We start from the raw sequence: 27809 nt of genomic DNA, 5'->3' as shown, positions 1-27809 counted from the left end.
TTTAACTCGTATACGTAATTGGTAATAACTAGTCCCTAATCATAATAGGGATTGCAGTTTTATAGTTATAGATATTTGTAATTGAATATTTTTATAAACTAATTATGCTACAATTTTAGAAACAAAACGTTTTATTATTTAAATCAGTTTTGAGGGATAGGTTCATACTTTAACTCCTAACAGCTAAGTCGCACGATGGCGCTATTCTCAAGCAGTCGACATCAACTTGTTTTTAATAGCTTATACGTATCACGTACTACTTTTACAGTACTTGCAGTAGTTAAGCGTTCTTACGCGGGAATAAAATCACGTTTCGCAGGGACAATATGCTAATCCTAAATCAATTTGTATATCTAGTACAGAGTGTAATTGTTAAGATGACTGGTTTAATTTGGGAAATATTTGAAGTTTAATATATTTAAGTTTAGTTTTTCTCGTCCTTTTTAGGGCCTTAACGTGCGAATTTAGAATCAATTTAACATCTTTTCTATTGACGGTTTGTAAGTATACTTGGTTACCTATATAAATAAAGCTATTTTGAGTTAGAGTTGGAGACAAGGTTTTTACCTTGTGTCAGTGTGCAGGTCTTTAAAATCTCACAATAACATTTCGAATTTTTCAAAATCCTTGTTGAAATTAGAGAGTGTAAGTTTATTACAATTTCTGCTCGTTCCGTTCTACGCACTTGATTTGAGAACTAGCGGAAAATATAAATTAAGAGCAATAGATTTACTAACATTCATAAGTGTACACTTAATTTACACACATTATAAATGATATTTTTATTTGTAAACGTGATAGGCTATGTATGAATATTAGCTACAAGACTCTACACAGTAATAATATCAGTTTGCGATATTTTAATATCGCTTACCTTAGAATTAAACCCATTCGAATTAAAAACAAATATAAGAATACTTGTTATCTATTTAGTTTCTGTTGAACTTGCAATTGAAGTGGTTTTTAATAAATCTATACTAAGGGTAAGGAAATAGTTGTTTTAAATAATTATAAAAATAATATTTATTGTATCGTATGTAATATTAAATTAAACGATAATTTTAATTATGAGAATTTAAAAAGAAATCTATAAAAATTCTAATAGGAAGAAAAGAGCATGTCATTTCGGACAAATCTATATACTTACAAAAATATTAGAATCTTGTTAGCAGAATGCAAAAATAGCGTAGCTTATTGTACGATTTTTACTAAAGCAGTATTTTTATATGTAATAATAGTAAGATTGAGAAACGAAACTAGACTAATTATTTTAAATGAGAGGCGAGTTATGTAACCTGCATTAGTTAAATTACAGATAGATATATATTTTTGAAGGCAATATTGAGCCCTTTAGTTTAAAAAAAAATACATTTGTATTTTAACATTCAACATCGGTAACGACCGATAATGTCGAATAACATAAGTGTCACAAAATTTACGAACTCTTCAATAAATCAAGTTAATTGTTTATCCAGCGTCGCAACCCCACTACCCCTCATGTTATCTTAGTTATAAGCTCTTGTTTTAAATAATTAAAGCCAGATGCTACCCAGAGCATCTCCATACCATACCGCCGCCGAACTTAATTCGAGCAAAGCAAGTATTTCGTCTATATTTTTTACATAGCAGCGTAATCTGTTTTCAATTATTAAACGCAACTTGTAAGTTACGTAGGTATTAACTTGAAGTTCATCACCGCTATCCTAAAATATTTTACAGAAAACTTGGATCACTGAAGAGCCGAAGACTTGGCACTAAATATGTATGTCTTTTTAATGATTTTTTAAGTTGTTTATTATAAAGATGGAAGAGAATCAAGGAGAATCTCAGATCCGGAAGTCATTCGCGGGAGCTAACATTTTACTGACGGGAGGAACTGGCTTCCTCGGAAAAGTGCTAACTGAAAAGTTACTAAGGTCAGTATAAATTTTATGTAAAGGGAAGATTTCAATGTAATCTAATTAAGTCTTGGTATCATGTACGTCATTGATCGATCAATTACAGAATAATTGCCCAAGTGTTTTGTAGTTTAGTTTAGATTTGTGTTTTTCGTTTTCTATTTACTTATTGGGCCACAACTCTTTTCTGCAGATCTTGCCCGGAGCTTAATAAGATATATTTACTAGCGAGGAAGAAGAAAAATAAAGATCCCCAAACCCGATTAAAGGAACAGTTCGATGATGTGGTAGGTACAGCATATTATGCACAGCATTATTAAATTAACATTAGTTAAAATTTAATTAAGTTCATAAGTCATCACAATATGTTCTCAGCTCTTAGACTTAAAGCCTACGTTTGCATTTTGTTTTTCAGCTGTATGAAACACTTCACAAAGATCAGCCAGACTTCATCAAGAAGGTAGAGATTCTAGAGGGAGAGATGGACAGTGAAAATCTTGGTCTTACAGACCAGGATTGGCTGACAGTATGCGATAAGGTACAATATATAATACTAAAGTTTCTGATGAGGTTCCACGCAAGTATATTTGTATAGAACCTACCTAAAGTATTGTACCTGAGAAGGTAGTAGGTCTTTTTGCATTTCCTTTTTCCTGATAATACAATACAAAATACACTGTGTATTTTATGTATGAAAATTAATTCAGGTTAACTTTATACTCCACGGAGCAGCGACCGTCCGTTTCGACGAGGCCCTGAGTAAAGCCGTGCGCATCAACACACGAGGCACCAAGGAGATGTTAACGCTTGCTCGCTGTTGCAAATATCTGAAAGCTTTTGTCTACATTTCGACCGCTTATTGGTAAGAGTAGAGAAAGACGCGTTGCAAAAGCGTACTCCTTAAAAGACTCACATGCGAGCCTTATGCCTTTGATATTTATCCACAAAACATCAGATGAGCCCTATTGCTGCCTGTTCTATATAATAAACCACAAAATTGGAATCTTTGGTATCGGCAAGTGTGCCCTCCTCCTTCTGTGTGAAATTATTGTTTCAAGATATACTCGTTCTATTTTCTGTGACCACAAATGAATTCACATTAATTTGCACTATTGTACTCATTAATTGTTTTATTTCCAGTAACCTACCCCATCAACCGATAGAGGAAAAATTTTACGACTTTCCATTGACCAGTGACCTTCTCATTGACGTAGTTGAACGCTTGGATTCAAAAACTGTTGACGACATTACACCTGGGTAAATTTTTAATATTTACCTTTATTTTGCTTGCTATTTCTTATTTTATTTTTACTTATACATTGTTTAATATTACGTTGTTTAGATGTATAGGTTATTATTTTTTTGTTTTATATTATGTTTTTAGATTAATAGGCGTATATCCAAATACATATTGTTTTTCAAAGGCGGCCGCAGAAAACCATCTTCTTAAGCATTCTCAAGGATTACCTGTTGCTATATTAAGACCGTCTGTAGGTATGTAGTTTTCTAAAATTATAATTACCAAGCATTTAAAAATATAAATATAATAAATAATAATTTAATCAGATTAACACGGTGTTCAATAAATAGTGCCAGTGTGATTTATTTTCTTGGAAAAAGGCCAGCCTGTCGCCCAGACAGTAGATATAAATTTTTTTTTTTAAAAATAATGGCTTATTTGGTTAAGACGTTTCAGAACTTTTTTTTTTAAATTGGATAAAATTGAAGTTTGGGCGGTACAATATCTCGACGACCCCTGCACGGGTCGCTCTACATTGGTAGTGTCATTCCCGTGTTTTGAGGAACTGTTTGGGTGTCCCTCCTACATCGTTTTAACACCGTACTAGCCGTATCATGGCAAAACTTCATTAACATCACCTTGATGGCTGGATGTGTTCAACAGTCCGTTTCACAAGGCACTTTCTTTCCATCAAAGGCCACTGAAAATGGGCATCCCGTAGGCTCGTTTGCCCCGCCTAATATATATTAAAAAACATATATTGACTGATATTGCATCAAGTGGAGAGATATCGTGATTATGGAGCCATTTGTACACAGGTTAAATAACAAAGAAACTTGAGGGCTTATCAAATGAAGATGATGACGAAAAAGTCGCCGCGGTTTACATGTATCAGGAAAAAGTAAATAATTAATTTAGCTTTAAATTTAGCTAAAAAAGATATACAAAGTGTATAAGCCTGAAAGGTGATTTAAAGAAAAGTAAAATAATATTTAATAAGCGAATTGTGTCACACTCATGAACACTTTTATTGAACACTCCTAATCAAATAAGCTTTATTTATTCAAATACATTTTTGACATTGTAAAAGTATTGTTAATAAGTTATACTTTCCAGTAATATCAACGGCAAAAGGTCCCATTCCTTTGGGTTGGATTGATAACATTTATGGACCGACTGGGGTGAGTTGATTTCAAATTTTAATATTTTTGTAAAATAAAGAAGCCTGTATATTATGTATTATATAACAAACAAAATGAACGCCTTTTTATTTTATGTTTACTTTATACGATTTATAACTTCGTAATAAAATTTAACATAATAAGTGGATTCCACAAATAAATAATAAAAATCAAACGGTTAAGAGGCAAATTGAGAGTATGCTGAGATTTTTGAGTTTAGAAACAATTTCAGTAACCATCTTTGAAGTCTCTTAAGGACCGGCTAAGAAGCTAACCGGTTGTTAGTTACAATTACAGTTTTTTAAAACACAGAATACACACAATTCATGGACAGAAAAAATAAGATGATATACACATATTACTTATACCGATTCCTCTGCGCTGAAACAGCCTCTGCACACGGGGCTGTCTGTTAAGCCTAGGACAAAATGATGTTTATTAAGGAGACAATATCCCGTAATTGTCCCTATCATTGTTTGGAGATTAGTTTTGTTTAGGCTTAGAAGATTAGCTCTTTTTTTGATGGGTTGACAGATAGCTCGTGCTCATTGCAACATCTCTTAATTATTCTGAAAGTCCTTCTCACGAGATCAGATAAGATGCTTTCAAAGCTCCCCGATACTGGGATAGCTATGTCATCCGCATACCCCACTGTGTAGTGATTGCTAGCATTGAGTTCTGTAATGAGCTCATTAACTACTAGGTTCCACAGTAGCGGCGATAGAACAACACCTTGTGGACAACGTCTTCTGATAATACCTCGTGTTGTGGTATTTACGGTGATTGTTTACGGCAGATGTTCCTGATGCCCAGGTTATGCTGGTGAATTTTGTTTTGTCAAAAGCACCTTCAATGTCAATGAATGCTATAAGGGTTGACTGCTTTAATATCAGAGAGTTGCCCATGCGTGTCACATCGTTGTGTAGTGATGATTCTGTTTTTTGTTATATAGAGGAGTCTACACAGATGCAGATTAATTTTAATGGCATTGTTTTAGATATCCGTTGGGGCTTCGGTGGGCATTATTCGAATAATCAAATGTAACCCGGATGCCGTCGTTAATTTAGTACCAGCTGATTTTGTTGCCAATGCTTGTATTGCCGTCGCTTGGAAGACCGCTCGACAACATATGAAAACCGCTGAGAGGAAACTTGAGGACTTCAGTGAGGGACCGAAAGATGAGGAGACAAAAAATGACCAGATTCCCCGTGTTTATAATTATGTATCTGGAGACGAAAATTCTATGACATTCCGTAAGTTATAACTTTTGTTACCTCTGTTTGGTCTTGGATATAGTCCCAAGTGAAGCTATGTACTCGTTTGTATTTTTCTATCAAATTGCGCATATTATTATTATTATTAAACCTTTATTAAATAATCCATACAACAATTGGTTAGTTTACATTTCTTAAGATTAGTATTAGTTGTGTTAATATAAGTTTTAAGTCAGAATAATTTTTTTCTTTTTAGTGGTCTAGTTTTTGTAGTAAAAGGGTAAAAGCCTCCTCCATATTGTTCCTATTTTTTTGTCTTTTATTTTTGTAGAACAGAGGGCTAACGGGCAGGAGGCTCATCTGATGTTAAGTGATACCGCCGCCCATGGACACTTTCAATGCCAGAGGGCTCGCGAGTGCGTTGCCGGCCTTTTAAGGACCCTAAGTCGAAATCCAGTTTTTCCCCGCTAGTTCAATAACGTCATATATTCGTCTTTTATTTTGTCTTTCCAGTAGGTCCCATTTTGTTACTTTTGTATATTTTGTACTGTGGACATCGATTAGTGTCCATCTTTTATCCTGCGCTCTAGCACTATCACCGCCCATTTTCATTTAAACCTTAGAGCGTGTACAAGTGCATCTAAAAGTTTTTTACGAAATATGCGCTTACGATGTGATGAGTACTTTAGTTAAATTGAGTTAGACTGATTTATTTTTTATAAAGACACCAGGTTCACTGCAAATCACTCAGTTGGGTGATCAATATCTGCTCATGCCGGCTATAATACTTCCGTCAAAGCACCATTGCAAAAACATCGGATCACCCCTGACTCCTACTAGAACTACTTTTAATAGAATTTGACTAAAGTTTCTATTCTCTGCTGAGTACCATATAAAATACACCTTAATCTATACATACATACAGTATACAATTTAGGAGAGTTTATGAATTTACTTTTGTTATAGGTACTTTTATGAATTACGCACACACACACGGATTTACAATGGCGTCGAGTAAAGCAATATGGTGTTATATGTTGTTTCTTATAAATAACGCGCTCCTGTTCAAAGCTTTGAACATCCTCCTTCACTGGATACCGGCTTATGTGTGCGATGGAGTAGCAGTTATGATTGGAAAAAAACCTATGTAAGGTCTACTAGTCACTACTATAATATAAGATTATATATATTTAAAGCTACAAGGGTGGATCTCGAATGCCCGTCATGTCGACATGACGTCCTTGAACCGATCTAAACAAATGAGTATCGATGGCTCGAATTAGCAGCTAATTCGAGCGATAATAATTTTCGTAAAATGTATATAAATATATATTATGAAAAATTCCAAATCAACACAAAAAATAACGTATCTTACTTTTCTTACTTATTCATACTTTTAAACATATACTATGTTATACCTACTATATAATGTAATTGAACATTTGGATTATTACAGGCTAAAGAAAGTTTATACGAAAATTGACAAGTGGATACATTTTAATGAAATTTTCGCGTGTCACACCTGGAAGATGGAAAATTCCAATACTATAGAACTTTTGAGGGAGCTCAACGAGGCGGACCGACATATATTTGACTTTGACATATCTGCTTTAGACTGGAATTCGTACATGTATAATTATATGATGGGAATTCGCTTGTTCCTTGTCAAAGATCCTAAGGAAACAATCCCTTGGGGAATAAAAAAACAATATTTCCTAATAATAGCGAATTATATAGTGATGATAATTTACGCTATAGCTTTGTTTTGGCTTGTTAAACTTTTGGGTGGAGGTGTGTTGAAATTAATGTATAAAATTTTGAGCTGATATTTAAATACAATTTACTAAATTTTGGTAGATCAGGGGATAAATGTTTTTCTTTATTTAATATGGTCTCTTATTTCTTATCAGTTCGTAATATGAATTTTGTAAATTTTTGGAATAAGCGAAATTTCAAATAAAGAAATATTATTAGCAATAAAGACTTGTTTTATTTTTATGTTACTGTATTTTTTAGTTTTTATTTCCTAATCATAATAACCTTTCCAAAACTTTTGGTGACTTAGGAATTTCACCAGGTTTCACAAATGTATTTTTTTTAGATATTTGTTTCATAATGTGGATATTTTATTCAACAAATAAAATATAGTCAAGCAGCTAGGCATAGAACTGTCAGGGTTGACAGGTCAATACACCCATTATTGACTGTGGACCAATATATTTTTCTGCCTTTATGCCCAATTAAGATAAGCCTAGCATATAATCACGTCACTCATAAAACTCAGGCCCAAGATATGAGTCTACCAAAATAATCTAACAACTTATATTCATAATAAGATAGTCCAGTATAAGACATTGTTCGTTGGAGTCCACATGTAAAGACGGCAACAACCACCTATGGGTCAAATTCGATAGATTTGGTGATGCCACCAAAATTGGACTTGTGGAGTTACAAACTATTTAAAGTTTTTAGAAGAACCTCCATAGCAATTAAGAGAAAGAAAGAGGGCTATAGTTTTTGGTGATTTTAATATATATTAAGCGAAAAATAATGAAAAACAAACTAAGCAGTATATGGATGTCATGGACGAGGCTAGATATAGCACCATAGATAAAATTAAGACAAAAAAATTGTACACGTGACTCGAAAACACGTAAATCAATAATCGACCACGTGTGTTCAAATTTAAGAAGTGACCGTTTTCATATGAAATTATTGAGACTGGAATGTCCGACTTAATATCGAGATAAAAAAAAATCCTTATATTCAAAATTTAACAAATTATTCAATTCCTACAATTTAGATGTAGCAATACTTGATTATTCTTCTTCTGTAAGGAAATGTAAACAAGTAAAAAAAATATATTTAATCCACCTCAGAAAGTTTGGATAAGTGGAGAAGTCATTGGTGCAATTCATTATAGAAACCTATTATGGGCTGAACTGAAAAAACTTCAAGCACAATATACAAGAGACACGGTCAAATGATAACTAAAGATAATTACTTCTCCAACGAATTTATTAAACACGCTAAAAAAAACGAAAAATTAAAACATTGTCTCGGAACCAATTAAACAAAGAACCTTCTTAATTTATAATAGACACCAAAGAGTTAACTCAAGCAACCAATATTTGTGCAGGAATATCTCTCGATCTGCTTTAATAAACTGAATAAAGGTGAATTTCCGGATTCTCTTAAGAAAGCCAAAGTTACTCCTATCTGTAAATCAGGCCCTAAAACCGACCCCGGCAATTGTAGACCAATTTTCATTCACATTCACGAACTCGGTTTACATGGCCGAACTACATTTCATATATGTAATTTAAATATGGGCTACATCATCATTATCATCAATCAAAAAAATTAACTTACAAACACTGCAAAATAAATTAATAAAGTACTAAGCACTATTTAGACAGATTTTTTTAACACAGACTAATAAAATCTACCAAGACACCAAAATTATAACGATAAAGCAATTATACGTTTATAGTACCTGTACCTTAAATAAAAAATATTTAAATAAGTCTCCATAGTAGCTTATCATTAAAACAATCAAATCAAACACAACACGCAATACTCGTCGAGCGAGTTTGCTTATCTTGCCGATGCGGCGTACAAATTATTTGAAGAAGTTTATTAAGTATGAGGGTGTGCAATTATTTAATCAATAATCGTCTAAAATTCGTAACATTAGCGCGTTTAACAAATTCAAAAGGGCATTAAATAAACATATCAGTATGAGCCTAATAGACTCAAATTGTGATGGCTGATGGCGAAGTGTATCTCATTCGTATGTACATATTAAGTTTCTCATGTAAATAATATTTTTTTTTTTTGGAATTATGCAGATGAGCATATGAGCTTATTAATACTTAGGGATAAAGTTATGAGTTTACTCATGTTTTACCAGTACGTCCGATTCAAAAGTCAAAATGACGAAGGCACGCTCAGATAGCGGATTTTATTAGATAGATTAGATTTTGATACACGCAAGTCGGAATTAGCGCTAAATCTCGTCTCAGAACCTTATCCTTAGGGTCACAACAGTTTGTTTAGTAATTTATCTTTTTTGGCAACAATCACTAGGATGTCGCAGCTAAGGATATCTACAACTTAGTCACCAGGGCCTTTAGGCCAGTTCATAGTGAGACATAGACACTGGTCGTGTATCCTCCTTTAGGCTGAAGGTACGGAAATCCGTCGCCCAGCGTCACCGTAAACAGGTGCAATCTGAAGTCAAGGCTCATATATTAACAAAAAATCGAATATTTTTAAATATAATATATTTAATTAATCAACGTATGAACCATTGTTTTCTATGCACTTTTGCCATCTTATAGGTAGTTCATTGATCCCTTTACTAAAAAAACCAGTCGGACGGGAATCAATAAAATCTGTGAAGTCGATTTGGACTGCCCCATCAGAGTTAAATTTTTTCCCTTGCAAGAAGTTGTCCAAATTTCGAAAAAAATGGTAATCTGTTGGAGCAAGGTCCGGGGAGTACGGAGGATGTCTTAGAAATTACAATTGAAGCTCTTCTAATGTAATGATTCGGTTTAAAATACCTTCATTATTGAGCCGGTTCAGTAATGTAACGCAGCAGTCGACGCGCGTTTGCCGGTTTGCTTCAGTCAATTCGTGAGGTACCTTTCAAGCTTTTTAATCTTTCCAATTTGTTTCAAGTGAATTAAAACAGTTTTATCACTAACACCGTAGCCTGCAGCTAACTCGGACGTGGTTTGCGATGGATCCGCTTCCACAATAGCCTTCAATACTTCATTATCATCTTGGGTCTCAGGCCGTCCACGGGGCTTGTTCTGCAGGTCGAAATTTCCAGAACGAAAACGTTGGAACCAAAAACGAACTGTGTCTTCTTTTGCAACATGACCGCCATACACATCATTCACCCTTCGAGTCGTTTCCGCAGAACTAGTGCCACGGCGGAACTCGTACTCGTAAATAATGCGATACTTTAAGTTTTCCATTTTGTAAAATGAGTGACGCAAACAGAAAAAAACAGAAGAAAAAAACAAATGAATGACGGTCATCGAAGCACAAATACATGAGTAAATAGCTGTACAAATTTGAATTTGGAATTCCTTACCAAAGAGGCGAACATCGTGATTAAAGTGGCCAGTACGAAATACGCCAATTTCATATGTAAGGACCTTGTATTATTCAATGTCATATGTCGATTTAATTTATTTATATTATCTCTTAAATAGCTTAAATTAATAAGTAATCAGTGAATTGATTAAGTAAAATTTTAAATTAAGTTATGCTATTTTTTTATATCGCATTGTGGTAATTCTTTTATGGTAACTTTATGATTTGATTACGATGATGACGTTATAATTTTATTAAAATATATAAATATGAATAGCTGAAAAGGGCTTCCCTTGTCTCACGCCTCTACAGATAATCGATTATTAAATCTGTATCTTAAATTATTTTGTCATTTCGCGTCTCTGACTCTGTCGCGTATATAAAACAACCGAAATCGGATCGACCGACGAAAAAGTTTTCACGATTGAAGAACACTACAATATGCAAAATGATAAAGAATATGCTCACAGTTCTAAATAACTGCTCAAATGGTCGGATTGGTACAACGTGGTCATCATGGGGCAGTGATGGTTTGGTGGGGCGCGTCATCAAGTAGTCACACAACCACATTTTTGTGAAAACGTCGTGAAAACTTCAGCCAACGTGTATGAAGATACAGTCTTGGATCGTGGTGTTAAACCTCTTAACAATAAACTTTTTAAAAATATACCTTGGACTTTCCAGCAGGATTTTGCATTTTGTCACAAGGCATGCACTACCCAAGCCTGGCTTGAAACCAACATTCCGAATTTCATAAGAGCTGAAGACTGGCCCCCATCTAGTCTAGACCTCAAGACTTTAAATTATGGTCAATTTTGCAGCACATAGCCTGCTTAACGTAAATGCGTGCGTAAATCCATAGATTAGTGACCAAATAGATTAAAGGCTTGTATATTGGCGTGGCTATTTCAGATATAAATAATATTGTTTATTGTTTTGTATTGTAAAATGTAGAAATAAGAGATAAAAATGTAGGAATAAATTTTAATAATATAACATTACTTCACTAAAAAAAATACTTTAATTTGTAACAGAATGTGCGTACATTGTAAATAATCTATAACCTAACAATGTATTAATCAAATAATAAACAACTCAACTCATTTAATTTGTTCTTTCTTCATACGCTACATAATAAAAATTATGTATTTTATTTACATAGGTTTGCAGTTAGAACGAGGAGACGTTGACAAAAACGGAGGTTAACAAGCATCGGAAGAAAAAGGACATAAATCTACTTTATTATACATAATATAAAAGGTTGTAAGTACTACGCAAGACTTTTTTATGTTATTTCCAAAAGGAGGTTGTTGAAATATTTCAAGAATAATTTATTATTAATAAATTTTTATTTTTAAGAGCAGTGTTGTCCTAGTGGCTTGAGCGTGCGACTCTCATACCTGAGGTCATAGGTTCGATCCCCGGCTGTGCACCAATGGACTTTTCTCTATGCTTAGAATAGGATGTTAAGTGGCGTTAGCAATGGTAAAGGATAAAGGTCTGATTGGCGGCTGGTACAAAGGTAACCAATTCTATTATTTAACCTTTAAATAACAAATTAACACCGATTATTCAGTTTATTCAGTAGAATTATGAATATTTAAACACTTAGACGTATTTAGGAATTACTAGTACCTATTTATAGTAGGGATTGCAATTTTATAATTATAGATTTTTTTTTTAAATTGCTTGAATTGAATATTTTTTTAATTATTATTCGACAAGTTTAAAAGCAAGTTTAGAAATCAATTGTTATTTTTGTGAAAAAGTAATGAATCGTTCGTACGAGGAAAGAAGTTGTACGTTTCGCAGGGAGAATGGGCTGATCCCTATCAGTCCTAGTCATAATAACGAATCGGAAGCAAACTACTAATGCACAGTAGTTTCTTTGAGAGCGTATTTCAACAAGCAGCAACTTCATAACAAGAAATCCTACAGATTAATACAGACGTAACCGACAACATTATATGCAAACTAAAAACATAACCAAATTTGATATATTGATGATACTAAATTCATTAAATGTGGATAAAGGTGGGACGGAATATTACCAATTTTTATTAGAAAATGTGCTCAAATTATTACAGAACCGTTGTACATTACTCCTACCTTATCCGTTAACACATTTGGCACTTAACATATAATATATTTTGGTTCATAAAAGTGGTTTAGTGTTTAGTATTCGCCCAAGCGATACTTGTCAATACTGTTATGGATACCCAACATTCTGACTAGTCTTTGAAAAGATAATTTATAAAGCCATCTATGGGGCCGTTCAAGTATTACGTAAGCACTCTAGGGGGTAGGGGTTCTTTGATTTTCTTAGTTCTTAGTTAGTAAAATAGTCGTTGGGCCATTCTGAAGTAATCTTCTTTTCCACCAACGTTGAACAACGTTGTTTAGCTGCATGGCTTAATAGTACTGAATACGTAAAAGTTACTTGATATTCTATGGTGTATCCCCTAGATCTAATAAGTAGGTAGACAAGTAACACTCCATAAACAGCTCAATATTTTGGAAATTATCCAGTCGCGATGTTGCCTCGGCGTAAACTAGGCTTTATATATTTCATCTTTCGCTATATTTTTAGTATAATTGTTTTTGGTATAATTTTTATAAGCTGTGAGTTAGAAAATAAATAAATAAATATTTTGATTTGTGAATGTAGTAGCCCTATCTATATAGGTATGAATTTTAGCTACGAGACTACATATTAATAATATCCGTCTGATAATGTCACCTCAGAATTGGTCATAAATAAGTACATAAATACTGGAATCTATTTAGTTCGTGTAGCATAAGCAATTGAAGTGGTTTTGTAGGTGGTGCAAGGGTAAGGAAATAGTAATTTTAAATAATTATACAAATATTATTTTATTATATTTTCGTGTGTAAAAATAAATTAAACGAGAACATTAATCAAAAGAATTAATTTAATTTATTTTTATAAATTTTTATTATTACTATGTACGTAAGGTTAAGAAACATGTAAATACTTATTTTTTTATTGTTATATTTAGTTACACGAATAAAATGCTATTATGAGAATTTAATTGCAACAACCATAAAGCCGGACGTCCACCGCCGGCTGAAATAAGTTAGTTTAGCTTACCTCGCATAGTTGAGCCAGTTTTTAAGCCAGTTAAGCTACGTGAAATGTCCCAGCTAACTAACTAACTAATGTCCGAACTAACTTAGTTGTGCGGCCGATCCGTAACTAACTGAGTTAAACTAAGCGCCTCGACAGTATTGTTCCAACGTGTTTGTACAGTGAGCGTTCGTGCGCGGTTGCTAAAGTACGTATTTAGCAGCAGGTTTTTATTAAATATGTCAAGCAGTAGAGTAGTAGTAGTACATCTTAAAATTTTCGTCGTCTAGTTCATTAAACGAAGTGTTCGCTACCTACTTGTTTTCCAGGATTGAATGTGTTGACTTATTAAGTAGCTATGTTTCCGTGATTTCTTCATAAAATAAGCAATAATCAATCTTCTTCTCCTATGACAATAGTCCTCCTCGTCCTGTCTCGTGTCGTCTTCCACATCACGTCCGGTTAACTCGACGTTCTAGCATAAACTGGCCATCACTAACGTAGTTTTAGCTTATTTATTGGTGGACGGACACCGTAGTTCTAGTTTAGCTTAGATTAGTTCACCGAGTTTAGTTTTCTTTTAGTTTAGCCGGCAAAGGACGTTCGGCTTAGATATAGGTTTAGTTTAGGTTCTAATTCTTGCAATAAATCAAAAAGTTTATGGCGACAGTAGAAAAACACAAAGAGTTGTAATAATATTTATCTCTTTCACCAAAGTCATAATATTTCCGCCAAATGAATTCGTGATGAATTTCATGACCATTTGTCAATCTAATAGGCAAATAGGTGATCAGCCTCTTGTGCCTGACACACGCCTTTGACTACTTATGTCTAAGAGAAGCCACTAGGCCTACACTGCACTGAGTGATTCTTTAGCGAGATCCATTATTTTTGACATAAAAATTATTGATTTGTTATGTAAATTACGATATCTAAGATCAACATTAGTTATTGATTATTACTAATGACACATATCAGTGTAGTCTGCTTTTAATAAATAAACGCAACTTTAAAGTTGAAGGCCTAAAAACTTAAGTTTAAAGCCCTACGTATTAACTTGCAGATCATCACCGCTATTGTAAAAGATACTAGGGATCACTGAAGAGCCGACGACTTAGCAATTATATCTGTGTTTTTCAGTTTTGATACATAGCAATACCAACTTAATGTTGGTTAATATAAAGATGGAGGAGAATCAAGGAGAGTCTCAGATCAGGAAGTCCTTCGCGGGAGCTAACATTTTTTTGACGGGAGGAACTGGCTTCCTCGGAAAACTGCTAATTGAAAAGTTGCTCAGGTCAGTACCGCTTTTAGATTATTATTTTATATTTTCCTGTATACATTCTGTAAATACGAAGTTTAACGCATTAAGTGCTCTTTGCTCGGATCCGGGTAGGGCAGGGCCATACGGCGGTACCATCCACTCGGATCTGTGCAAGCGTCCCGCAAGCCAGTAAAGTGAGGGTCTCCAGGCGGATAGATTGTTACTTTGTATTGTATGTATTTTACGAAAATAAGATACCGTAAATCTGAATTATCTATCATTGAGAACACAGAAAAATTGAAAAGGTAATGACAGAACAACAGATGGGCAGACGATATCAACAAATTAGGACACACTACTTGGACAATAGGTTTCGTGAATGTAGCTACAAATGTTAGAAAAGAATGGAAGCAGCCGGAAGGGGCATATATGTCACAGGACACGTTGATCACCAAAACCTTCACGTCTGATGTAGATTAGGTTATGTAACTAAAACAATGTTTATATACCAAGTCCAGCTATAAGTACTCTTACAAATTAATTTAAAATTCACATTAAGTTATGTAGTATTAGGTTGCGTTTGATGTCCCATGTCTATTATGAGAGTAAATCGTTTCCGCTTCCGCCTCCGCCCAAATCGCTAGTATCTGACACTTTTCTATCACGTGACACGTGCGCCAGCGCCAAACTTTTAAAACTGGAACTAACTTTTTTACCGCGCTAAATCAAGCCGCCAGAATTCTTGTTCATTGTTTCGTCGTTTTTCGTCAAGCAGTCGCTAGTGCAAACTTCAAAACGAAGCAGTAAATTTAAAGTTATACCGACGTAAAATTTATTTTCTAGTTCAAATAATTATTACGATAATGGGTGAATTCGGTGTTTACGTTAAATATAGAAAATGGCTAATGATAGTGAACAGTCAAAAAAGGTTTTGGTGCAAAGTGATATTGAAAATAACGGTAAAAATGTGTTGGCCACGCGGTCAAACGTGCCTAACCCGCACTTTACGCATATCACGGGAGATATTGTCTCTGCAAGTTCTGACAAGCCGAGTTCTTCACAAAGCTCGAGTACGAGTGAAGAGGATGAAGAACCGCCGCCAAAACAAAGACGAAATAACCACGTGCGCTGTATTCACGGGATTCTTCTCGTGATTTGGAACAAAGGTTTGAGCAATTGTCGCAGTAATTAGTGAGTAACCTAAATAATACTTTTTACAACTGTGCTACGCCGTTGAATAAAGTTACTCAGTCTAATAAGGCAACCCTAGACGATCAATTTTTGAATCACGCAGCTGTATTATAAGAAATTGCGCGGCTAGACGTGTCGGTTCAAGAACCTCCAATTGCAAAGGCGATCACCGAGAGAGACCTAAAGTTAATTTTGTAACCTCATTGCAGAGTTTTAACACTTCTCATTGGAACTGTGTACGTTATTGATATACAAAATAAATACGTTGCTTTTCCTGCTTTTACTGATTTAAAAATTAATGAAAAATTAATGTTCCTAGAGGATTCTTCAAAGTTGTATCATGCAACGAAGTTTTGCCGCGCTATCAAACGCGTTTTTAGCTCAAAATGAGTTTGTCAATAAGGCGTTACGTAGCGTCTTAGAGTGGTCTTCACAGTCGAACGTCATACTTAATTCAAATGCTGTACATGCTGTGCAAGAATGTTTTGGTTAAACTTCGGAGTATAAAGCCGTTACTAACGATGTTTTACAAATTATTTACGGCAAGCGGGCCGAAGTCTTAGAATCTCGCCGTAAATCATTGCTAAAAACCTAAAAAGAAAACACGTTCTAACTTGAACAACACAACTCAAAACAGGGACAAAAAAGTCACAACTTTCATGACCACTAAAAGAAGAAAAAAAATGGGGCGCAAATATAACAACAAATAAATACAAGCGCAGGTGACTAAATGGGCTTTTCGGGCGGTTGTTGAAGGAATTATCACAAAAATTGGGCGAAATTATACCTTCTTCCATTCTAAAAATAATAACCTCCGCTCGAAAGGCGGTTTTCGATTGAATACCTTTCAAAAAACCGCCATTAGTACTATTAACGCGGGAAATCCTAAAAAAGTTGCAAACCCTTGTTTCAACTGCGATGCCTTTGGAAATCGATAACATGATTCTCGAGACGATATACTTGAACCAGCGCCACTGACTCCGTCCTTCAAATCAATTTTTATATTAACAAAGAACAACGGAAAAATTAAGAGTCATTTTCAACCTGAAATCCTTAAATCAGTTCATGAAACCAGAACCTTTTCATCTGTTTCATCACCACCAAATGCCAGATTTCCTACAAAAATTGCAATTGGATGGCGAAGCTGCCAAGCCTTTTATTATGTACTGATTTCCCTCGAACATCATTGCTTTCTGCGTATCAGTCAAATGACGTGTATACCTTTTGGGTTGGCCATAACTCCGAAAATGTTTGCGTCTTTAATAAATTGGACAGCCGAGCTATTTCGCCGTCAGGCCTTACGAGTGATCGTTTTCTTGGACGATTACTTACTGGTCCATCAGAACAGAACAATTCTAAACTCCCAGGTTCTCATAGCCATGACATTTTTAAAGAACCTGGGCTGGACCATAAATCTCTCGAGAAATCGATATGCACTCCAACAAGGTCGATAACGGTGATTCCATCACTTTGAATCCGGTTTTCGGTCTAAAACAGATACAGGAACGTATAGAAAATCAAGTTGAACGTTTTTATCTTTCCCGGATAAGCATCTAAATCCTTATTTTGGCTTAGAACACTCATAACTGTATCTAATAATAGGCGAGGCTCTTTGCCAAATTTGTTTATTATTATTATTATTATTTTTATGTAATAGCAGGCAAACGGGCAAGAGGCTCACCTGATGTGAAGCGATACCGCTGCCCATGGACACTCACATTGCCAGAAGGCTCGCAAGTGCGTTGCCGGCCTTTCAAGAATTGGTACGCTCTTTTCTTGAAGGACCCTAAGTCGAATTGGTTCGGAAATACTTCAGTGGGCAGCTGGTTCCACATAGTGGTGGTGCGCGGCAAAAACTGCCTTAGAAAACGCTCAGTTGTGGAACGACGGACGTCGAGGTGATACGGATGGTATTTTGTATTTTGCCTTGACGTCCGATAATGAAACTCAGCTGCTCGTATTAGACCGAACAACTCTTCTGAACACTCCCCATGGTAAATTCGGTAGAAGATGCAGAGGGACCCAACATCTCTACGCAACGCCAAGGGATCAAGCCGCACGGAAAGTGATTGGTCGTCGACGATTCGAACCGCTCTTCGTTGAATACGGTCTAGTGGAAGGAGCTGGTACTGGGGAGCTCCCGCCCAGAGGTGAGAACAGTATTCCATGTGGGGCCGAATTTGCGCTTTATAGAGTTGCAAGCGGTGGCCCGGAGTGAAGTACCGTCTCGCCTTGCTGAGAACACCAAGCTTTTTGGAGGCTAATTTAGCCTTCCCTTCCAAATGACCGCGAAACTGGACGTTATTCGATATGTCAATGCCCAATATTCCGATGTTAGCTGAGGCTTTAAGGAGAGTGCCTTCAAAGAGGGGAGTAACGACAAAGGGAGTTTTTTTAGCGGAAAACGCGCATACTTGTGTCTTCTTGGGGTTAAATTGGACTAGATTTAGTCTACCCCAGTCCGAGACTCCACGTAAAAGAGTTTCGACTTCAGACACAAGTTTGTTCCGGCACTCATCAACAACAGCCCGAGAAATACCTGCCCGGCCCGTGTAAAAAGTATCCCCAGTGCTGTCGTCCGCATAGCAATGAAGGTTGCTAAGTTGCAACATATCATTAATATGCAGAATAAACAGGGTCGGGGATAGGACACAGCCTTGTGGGACACCAGCATTGACGGGTTTAAGGTCGGAGCATGCTCCGTCTATGACGACCTTAATGCTCCGATCAGCGAGAAAGCTGGAAATCCAGTTGCATAATTTCTCGGGGAGCCCATAGGCTGGAAGCTTCGAGAGCAGTGCTCTATGCTACATCCGATCGAAGGCTTTCGCTATGTCCAAACTTACCGCCAGCGCCTCCCCCTTGGACTCAATTGCCTCTGCCCACCTATGTGTAAGGTATACAAGGTGGTCACCAGCTGAGCGACCACGACGTAAGCCGTACTGAGAATCGCTAATCAGCTGGCTGCCCTCTAGATACCTCAAGAGCTGGCCGTTAATAATGGTTTCCATTATTTTGGAGAACAAGGAGGTTATTGCAATTGGGCGATAGTTGGACGGATCAGAGCGATCGCCTTTTTTAGGGATCGGATGTATCAAAGCTGTCTTCCAGCACTTCGGAACAGTGTTGAGGGAGTACAGGTACCGGAAAAGGCGCGTTAGGACCGGAGCCAACTCAGGAGCACAAGTACGCAGCACAATTGGGGGGATGCCATCAGGCCCGCTCGACTTATGGATGTCCAGGGAAAATAAATGTTTACAGATAGCACGTTGCCGCAATGTAACTTCAGGCATCGTAGTATCACACCGCAATAATGATGTCGGTGGTTCCTTCCCCTGATCATCCTACAATCATCATATTACAACCAGAGATCCTTCGAGTTTCGCCCACAATTGTTGGGGGCTGGGTTAAAAAAACCCTTTTGGAAGCGTCACCGGGGTGTTGTAGATCAGGTGTTGCTTCGCTTAATTTATTTAGAAAGATATCCTTTAAATGAAATTCTTACTAAAGCAAATTGGCGTCATGAAAGTACATTTAAGAAATATTATTGTCGAAATCTTGATAATAATAGTCAGAATGCTGACACTCAATCAGAAAAGTCTCTTTCTCAGTACTTTCGGCCGCTTAATGACTAGCCAAGTTTTCTACTTCATTATACACAATGAATATTTTGTTATTATGTTTATTAAATGATACTAAAGGCTTAGGCTTTAATTAGCTTGTATTGTTTATTTCATCATGGTTCTATCGGACATAAATATTTCAATGGAAATGGCCACTTTTAACATTTATACAGGCCTTTCATTTGTTTGGCCATGAATCTATAGATTTACGCAAGAGCAGGCCATGTGCTCTAAGGACCATAATTTGAAGTCTGTTCTACATGAGAGTGAGTCCGTTGGTTTCAAACCAGTATTGGTAGTTCGTTCCTTGTGAGCAGTTGCAGATTCTTGCCGGAAAGTCAACGAAATTTAAAAAGTGTATTGCTGAGAGATTTCACAACAGAATCCACAAAATAATTAAAATGTTAAAAAAATATAAGTTTATGTAACAGTATTTATGGCTATAGTTATATTACAATAGGTGTTAGTCTTAAAACAATAATAATTTACGTTTATGTAAGTGCGTGTTTGAGTACATGATTGGTCGATCTCGCGTCTACGAACACGATTAACTATTTTAGTTTAGTTTTGCGTTTTTCTTTTTCTTATTGGGCCACTACTCTTTTGTGCAGATGTTGCCCGGAAATTGATAAGATATATTTATTAGTGAGGAAGAAGAAAAATAAAGATCCACAAACCCGACTAACAGAACAGTTCAATGATGTGGTAGGTAAATACACAACTTTTTTAAATGTTACCATTTAACTACGTTAATAAGTCACAATATCTTCTCGCCGCTTTGTCTACGTTCTCATTTTTAATTTGTTTTCAGCTGTATGAAACTCTTCACAAAGATCAGCCAGACTTCATCAAGAAAGTGGAGATTCTAGAGGGAGAGATGGACAGCTACAATCTTGGTCTCACAGACCAGAATTGGCTGACATTATGCGATAAGGTGCATTATTAGTAGTATACATATATTTTATACATAATACGAACGTTTCTGACGGGTCGCCGCTAGCTTAAAAGTATAATACAATACAAAATAAATGATACACTGTCAAATTTTGTGTTTCTTCATCTCCGACGCAAACGCATATAAAACGTAATTGAAATTTAATTTCATGCTTTCAGGTTAACTTTATACTCCACGGAGCAGCGACCGTCCGTTTCGACGAGACCCTGAGTAAAGCCGTGCGCATCAACACACGAGGCACCAAGGAGATGTTAACGCTTGCTCGCTGTTGCAAATATCTAAAAGCTTTTGTCTACATTTCGACCGCTTATTGGTAAGGGTAGAGATAGACAATGACAAAAAATTGTTCACAACATGTGGTGATTTACATCGTCGTTCCGAAAGCGTACTCCTTAAAAGACTCACTTGCGAGCCTTTTGGCTATGATATCATCCACATAACAACAGGTGAGCCTTTGCCTTGAGCCCTTTTGCCACCTGCTCATAAGATACAAAATTATTATCTTTCGTTTCGGTAAGTGAGACCACCTCCTTCTGTGTGAAATTATTGTTTTAAGATATACTCGTTCTATTTTCTGTGACCAAACATGAATTCACATTTATTTGCACTATTGTACTTATTTAGAGCAGTGATGGCCTAAAGGCTTCAACGTGCGACTCTCATCCCTGAGGTCGTAGGTTCGATCCCGGCTGTGCACCAATGGATTTTATTTCTACGTGCGTATTTAACATTAGCTCGAACGGTGAAAGAAAACATCGTGAGGAAACCGGCCTGCCTTAGACCCTAAACGTCGACGGCGCGCGTCAGACACAGAAGGCTGATCACCTACTTGCCTATTCGATTTACAAATGATCATGAAACAGATACAGAAATCTCAGGCCCAGACCTATAAAGGTTATAGCGCCATTGATTTATTTTTATTGTACTTATTTTTTAATTGTTTTATTTCCAGTAACCTCCCCCAACAACCGATAGAGGAAAAATTTTACGACTTTCCACTGACCAGTGACCTTCTCATTGACGTAGTTGAACGCTTGGATTCAAACACTGTTGACGACATTACACCTGGGTAAATTTTTAATATTTACCTTTATTTTGCTTGCTATTTCTTATTTTATTTTTACTTATACGTTGTTTAATATTACGTTGTTTAGATGTATAGGTTATTATTTTTTTGTTTTATATTATGTTTTTAGATTAATAGGCGTATATCCAAATACATATTGTTTTTCAAAGGCGGCCGCAGAAAACCATCTTCTTAAGCATTCTCAAGGATTACCTGTTGCTATATTAAGACCGTCTGTAGGTATGTAGTTTTCTAAAATTATAATTACCAAGCATTTAAAAATATCAATATATAAAATAATAATTTAAATAAAATAACATTTAATATTTGCTTCATACTCATGATCACTTTTTATTGAACACTCCTAATCAAATCAGCATTTTAATTGAAAAACATTTTTAGACTTTATAAAATAAATGTTTAATGAAGTATTGATAAGAAGTAATACGTTATCCTTTCCAGTGATATCGACCGCAAAAGGTCCTATTCCTGTGGGTTGGATTGATAACATTTATGGACCGACTGGGGTGAGTTGCTTTCAAATTTTAATTTATTTTTACATAAAGAAGCCTGTGTTATATAATATACAAAATGATCGCCATCTTATTTCATGTTTACTTTACACCATTTATAACTTTATAATAAAAGTTTAATTAGTAAGTGGATTCCACAAATAAATAAATAATAAAAAACAAAAGGTATAGCGGCAAATTAAGAGTGTGCTGAGTTTTTGAGCTTAGAAATAATTTCAATAACCACCATCTTTGAAGCTTCTTTAGAACCGGAAACGAGCCGGTTGTTAGTTACAGTTACAGTTCATTATAACACAGTATACACACAATTCATGGACAGGAAAAATAATATGATATACATATTATCCGCTCTTTCAAATAAACGCAATTCTGATGAATAAAGCTTCAGGATAGCCCATTCGTGCGTTCACCAAGTTCATAGGATCATCGAGCATATACTTTCCGGGATGAAAAGCTTCCTGATACCTAGAGCCGCATCGCCTTGGTTAACAAGTTCTATTGGCGCCTCCAGGCCAACATCGAAATTCCAGCAGGCGTAGTAGCGTAGAAGCGTTTTGGTATTGTATGGTATGGTATGGTATATTGGACTCGGTTTCAGCACTTAGACATTTACTCGGCCCATTGTATGTAAAGTCTTGGCTAACTAAGCCAGCCTAGCTCCTTCCAGAAGCACAGAAATCTACTAGGCACTTCGCAGGCTCACGAAGCATCCCATCAGCTGCGAGGATTTCAGCATAGCCTCGCATTTAGGATTACGTGGGTGACTGATTCTTCTGCGATGAAATAGCCTCTGCACATGGGGCTGTCTGTCACGCCTAGGACAAAAAGATGTTTATTAAGGAAACAATGGCCCGTAATTGTCCCTATCCACTAGAAGTCACTTTATCAATTGCGGGTAACTACTTGCAGAGCCAATTTGAACTGTCTGCAGTTTGAGCTTCGCGACCATCTTTAATGTTAGAGTTCTGCGGATCTTTGGCGAATATCTCAGGCAAATCTCTAGTGTATTGTGACACTCCAGTATCAATTTACTGTTTGTCTTTTTGCGTAAGTACATTGCATTGCACAGTACATTACTCACTTACGTCATCAGCACAAATTTACGGTTACGAATTTACGAAAAATGATGTATCGGTTGTTCGAGAACAGTTTACTGTTCAAAAATCACACCTTAGTACTTGATTTGTTCCTTGAGTTTTAGTTCAGAGCTGAAAAGTTTTAAAAGTCTGTAAGGTCCAAGAACTCTTCGGTTTGTAAAAAGGATTAGCTCTTTGTTTGATGGGTTGACAGATAGCTCGTGTTCATTGCACCATCTCTCAATTACTCTGAAAGCCCTTCTCATGATATCGTATAATGTTTACTTCACATGCTCGTAGTGCCCTGGTCATGCTGGTGAAATTTGTTTTGTCAAAAGCGCCTTCAATGTCAATGAATGCTATAAGGGTTGACTGCTTTAATATCAGAGAGTTGCCAATGCGAGTCCCATCGTTGTGTAGTGATGATTCTGTTTTTTGTTACATAGAGGAGTCTACATAGATGCAGATTAATTTTAATGTTATTGTTTTAGATATCTGTTGGGGCTTCGGTGGGCATTATTCGAATAATCAAATGTAACCCGGATGCCGTCGTTAATTTAGTACCAGCTGATTTTGTTGCCAATGCTTGTATTGCCGTCGCTTGGAAGACCGCTCGACAACATATGAAAACCGCTGAGAGGAAACTTGAGGACTTCACTGAGGGACCGAAAGATGAGGACACAAAAAATGACCAGATTCCCCGTGTCTATAATTATGTATCTGGAGACGAAAATTGTATGACATTCCGTAAGTTATAACTTTTGTTACCTCTGTTTGGTCTTGGATATAACCCAAGTGTAGCTATGTACTCGTTTGTATTTTTCTATCAAATTGCGCACATTATTATTATTATTTAAAAAAAACTTTATTAATTAATCCATACAGCAATTGGTTAGTTTACATTCCTTAAGATTAGTTCTGTTAATATAAGTCTTAAAAGTTTTAAGTCAAATTAATTTTTTCTTTTTGTGATCTAGTTTTTGTAGTAAAAGGGTAAAAGCCTCCTCCATATTTTTCCTCTTTCTTTGTCTTTTATTTATAGAACAGAGGGCAAACAGGCAGGAGGTTTATCTGATGTTAAGTGATACCACCGCCCATCGATACTACTACGGCATTTTAAGAATTGGTACGGTCTTTTCTTGAAGGACCCTAAGTCGAATTGGTTGCCTTTCAGCCAGTTTTTTCCCGCTAGTTCAATAACGTCATCTATTCGTCTTTTATTTTGTCTTTCCAGTAGGTATTTTGTTACTGTTGTCCATCGATTAGTGACCATCTTTTATTATGCGCTCTAGTACTCTCACCGCCTATTTCCATATAAGCCTTAGAGCGTGTACAAGTGCATCGAAAAGTTTTGTTTTTTACGAAATATGGGCTTACGATGTGATAAAAACAGACTGATGAGTACTTTAGTTAAATTGAGTTAGACTGTTGAGTTGAGTTAGTTTTTTTTTTATAAAGACTCTAGGTTCACTGCAAATCGCTCAGTTGGGTGATCGATATCTCCATATGATACTTCCGTCAATGCACCATTGCAAAAACATCTGATCACCCGACTCATACTAGAACTACTTTTAATAGAATTTGACTAAAGTTTCTATACTCTGCTGAGTACCATATAAAATACACCTTAATCTATTTATTTTCATACAGTATACAATTTAGGAGAGCTTATGAATTTTCTTGTGTTATAGGTACGTTTATGCATTGCGCACATACACACGGATTTACAATGGCGTCGAGTAAAGCAATGTGGTGTTATATGTTGTTTCTTATAAATAACGCGCTCCTGTTCAAAACTTTGAACATCCTCCTTCACTGGATACCGGCTTATGTGTGCGATGGAGTAGCAGTTATGATTGGAAAAAAACCTATGTAAGGTCGTCTAGTCGCAATACTATAATATAAGATTCTATATATTTAAAGCTATAGGGGGGGATCTAGAATTCGCGTCATTTTGACTTGACTTCAACTTCCAAGATAACCGGAAGGAAAAGATTACCAATTCGGCGTGTATTTTTATTTTGTAGGTTGAAGGCCAAGGTAGTTAATTCGAGCGATTATAAACTTCGAAATATATATAATTAAATAATAAATAAAATAATAAAAAAGCCTATTTATTTCTTGCAAACGACAAAGTATACTTAATACTATTTATTACATATATATATATTTTTTAAGAAAAGTAAATTATACTAATTATTTTTCCTATTTTTTTAATACCTATTTCCCAATTATTTTGCATCCGCCCATCTCGTGGGCGGTCTTCCTCTGTTTCATTTTCCAATAGGCCCACCCCACCGGGTCACCCTTATGGTCCATCGATCGTCAGAGAGTCTTGCTTAATGCCCTGCCCATCCCCATTTAAGCTTTAGGGCGTAGTTTAGCGCATCAGTAGCTTTAGTAACGCTTCTTATTTTCGAGTGGCTTATTTTATTAATTTTTCTAATGTTAAGCATGCTCCGTTCTAGGCCCCTTTGAAAGTCTTGATTTTTCTTTTGATCTTCTCTGTACATTTCCAAGTCTGGCAAGCATATGTTAGACATGGCAAGAGACAGCTAGACATGGATTGGGTTTTAAGTGTTACTGGCATATTGCTTTTAAAAATTTCTTTTAGACTCCAGGACTAGTTCCAAGTATGTTGAATTTGTCTTTCAATTTCTAAATAGTTTTTTTTCATTATCAAAGCTGATTTGTTTTCCTAGGTTAAGATACTTGTTTGCATATTTCAGAATTTCTCTATCGACCGATATTGTTGTTTCTATACCGTTTGTCATTGTCTTTGTGAGGTTCATCTCTAGACCTACCTTCCTGCTAGCTACATTTAATGATTGAATCATGATTTGTAATTGTGATCTTAATTCGGATAAAACCACGAGGTCGTCAGCAAAGCGCAGGTGACTCAGGTATTTACCGTTTATATTAACACCGCTTGTGCCCCAGTATAATTCTCTTATTATCAACTCTAAGACGGCAATAAACAGCATACGTGATGTCGGGTCGCCTTGTCTCACACATCTTTTTACGGGAAAGCTTGGGCCGACTTTCACTAGTTTGACTCTGCCTGTGCTGTATATACTCTTAAATATTTGTATATACTCCTTCGCTACCCCTTGTTCTGTTAGTGTTTTCCAGATGCTTACATGTAGTCGTAGTCGTAGTCGATGTAGGCGATATAAAGAGCTCGTTGTTTTACTTGGTATTTCTCAATGAGAAGTTCCAGAGTGTGAATGTGGTCTATAGTTGAGAAACTCTTCCTAAATCCCGCTTGCTCCATTGGTTTTTCTGCATCTATTATGATACTTGTTCTTTGGTATATAAGATATGAGAATAGCTTGTATAAGCACGGTAGTAAGCTTAATATATCTATAATTAGCCTTATATTCAGACTGAAGTAACTGAACTTATATATATATCATTCATTTTATTTTTCTTTATATATATGTATATATTTTACAAAAATTTCTGACTCGACACAAAAATATCGTATCTTACGTTTCTTACTTTTATGCACTATAGTACAATTTAATATAATTGAACATTTGGATTATTTCAGGCTAAAGAAAGTTTATTCTAAAATTGACAAGATGGTACATGTTAATGAAATTTTCGCGTCTCAAACCTGGAAGATGAGAAATTCCAATACTGCAGAACTTTTTAAGGAGCTTAACGAGACGGACCGACATATATTTGACTTTGACATATCTGCTTTGGACTGGAATGCGTATATGTATGATTATATAATGGGAATTCGCTTGTACCTTCTCAAAGAACCCAAAGAAACAATCCCTTGGGGAATAAAAAAACAATATTTACTAATAATAGCGAATTATATAGTGATGACAATTTACGCTATAACTTTGTTTTGGTTTGTTAAACTTTTGGGTGGAGGTGTGTTGAAATTAATGTATAAAATTTTGAACTGAAATTTAAATACAATTTACTAAATTTTGGTAGATCAGGGGATAAATATGTTACTTTATTTAATATGGTGTATTAAAACTTATCAGTTCGTAACACGAATTTTGAAGATTTTTAACTTTAAGGTAAAAAACATGTGTACACACGTAATTAATTTTGTAGATTTTTAGAATATGTGAACTTTCAAATAAAGAAATATTAATAGCAATAAAGAATTGTTCTTTTTTGTATTTTACTGTATTTATTTTTTAGATCCTAATCCTTTCCAAAACTTTTGGTGACTTAAAAATGTCACCAAGAAGGTTTCACAAATGTCATTTTTCTAGATATTTGTTTCATATTGTAGATATTTTATTCAATAAATAAAATTTAGTCAAGCAGCTAGGCATAGAACTGTCAGGGTTGACATGTGTGTGATTCGACTGTGGAACAATATATTTTTGTCTTTATGCC

General features: G+C 35.6%; 2 protein-coding genes across 2 annotated transcripts; both read left to right on the top strand.

Moving 5' to 3' along the window:
• Positions 1-959: 959 nt before the first annotated feature.
• On the top strand, positions 960-7392 carry LOC123717429 (fatty acyl-CoA reductase wat-like). The gene is made up of 11 exons (XM_045673415.1): positions 960-983; positions 1720-1916; positions 2092-2185; positions 2314-2436; positions 2606-2760; positions 3039-3155; positions 3283-3392; positions 4255-4319; positions 5317-5572; positions 6500-6680; positions 6990-7392. The coding sequence occupies exons 2-11, from the start codon at positions 1804-1806 to the stop codon at positions 7357-7359; spliced, it is 1584 nt and encodes a 527-aa protein (XP_045529371.1). The 5' UTR covers positions 960-983; positions 1720-1803; the 3' UTR covers positions 7360-7392.
• Positions 7393-14914: 7522 nt separating this feature from the next.
• Positions 14915-27637, top strand: LOC123717428 (putative fatty acyl-CoA reductase CG5065). Its single transcript, XM_045673414.1, has 10 exons — positions 14915-15027; positions 20420-20513; positions 20620-20742; positions 20922-21076; positions 21716-21832; positions 21960-22069; positions 22292-22356; positions 23930-24185; positions 27087-27326; positions 27609-27637. Exons 1-10 carry the CDS (start codon positions 14915-14917, stop codon positions 27635-27637), a joined length of 1302 nt encoding a protein of 433 aa, XP_045529370.1.
• The last annotated feature ends 172 nt before the right edge of the window (positions 27638-27809 follow it).

Source organism: Pieris brassicae, chromosome 12 (assembly GCF_905147105.1).
Source record: "Pieris brassicae chromosome 12, ilPieBrab1.1, whole genome shotgun sequence".
NCBI lineage: Eukaryota > Metazoa > Arthropoda > Insecta > Lepidoptera > Pieridae > Pieris > Pieris brassicae.
This window is presented reverse-complemented; position numbering and strand designations above follow the sequence as displayed.

Bases quoted from the DNA above. Each gene is read 5' to 3' on its own strand.
- LOC123717429 (XM_045673415.1), top strand. From the start codon at position 1,804: ATGGAAGAGAATCAAGGAGAATCTCAGATCCGGAAGTCATTCGCGGGA. The intron at 2,186-2,313 runs GTAGGTACAGCA...TTTGTTTTTCAG, and splicing joins AGGAACAGTTCGATGATGTG to CTGTATGAAACACTTCACAA. The intron at 4,320-5,316 runs GTGAGTTGATTT...GCATTGTTTTAG, and splicing joins ACATTTATGGACCGACTGGG to ATATCCGTTGGGGCTTCGGT.
- LOC123717428 (XM_045673414.1), top strand. From the start codon at position 14,915: ATGGAGGAGAATCAAGGAGAGTCTCAGATCAGGAAGTCCTTCGCGGGA. The intron at 15,028-20,419 runs GTCAGTACCGCT...TCTTTTGTGCAG, and splicing joins CTAATTGAAAAGTTGCTCAG to ATGTTGCCCGGAAATTGATA. The intron at 21,077-21,715 runs GTAAGGGTAGAG...TTTTATTTCCAG, and splicing joins TACATTTCGACCGCTTATTG to TAACCTCCCCCAACAACCGA.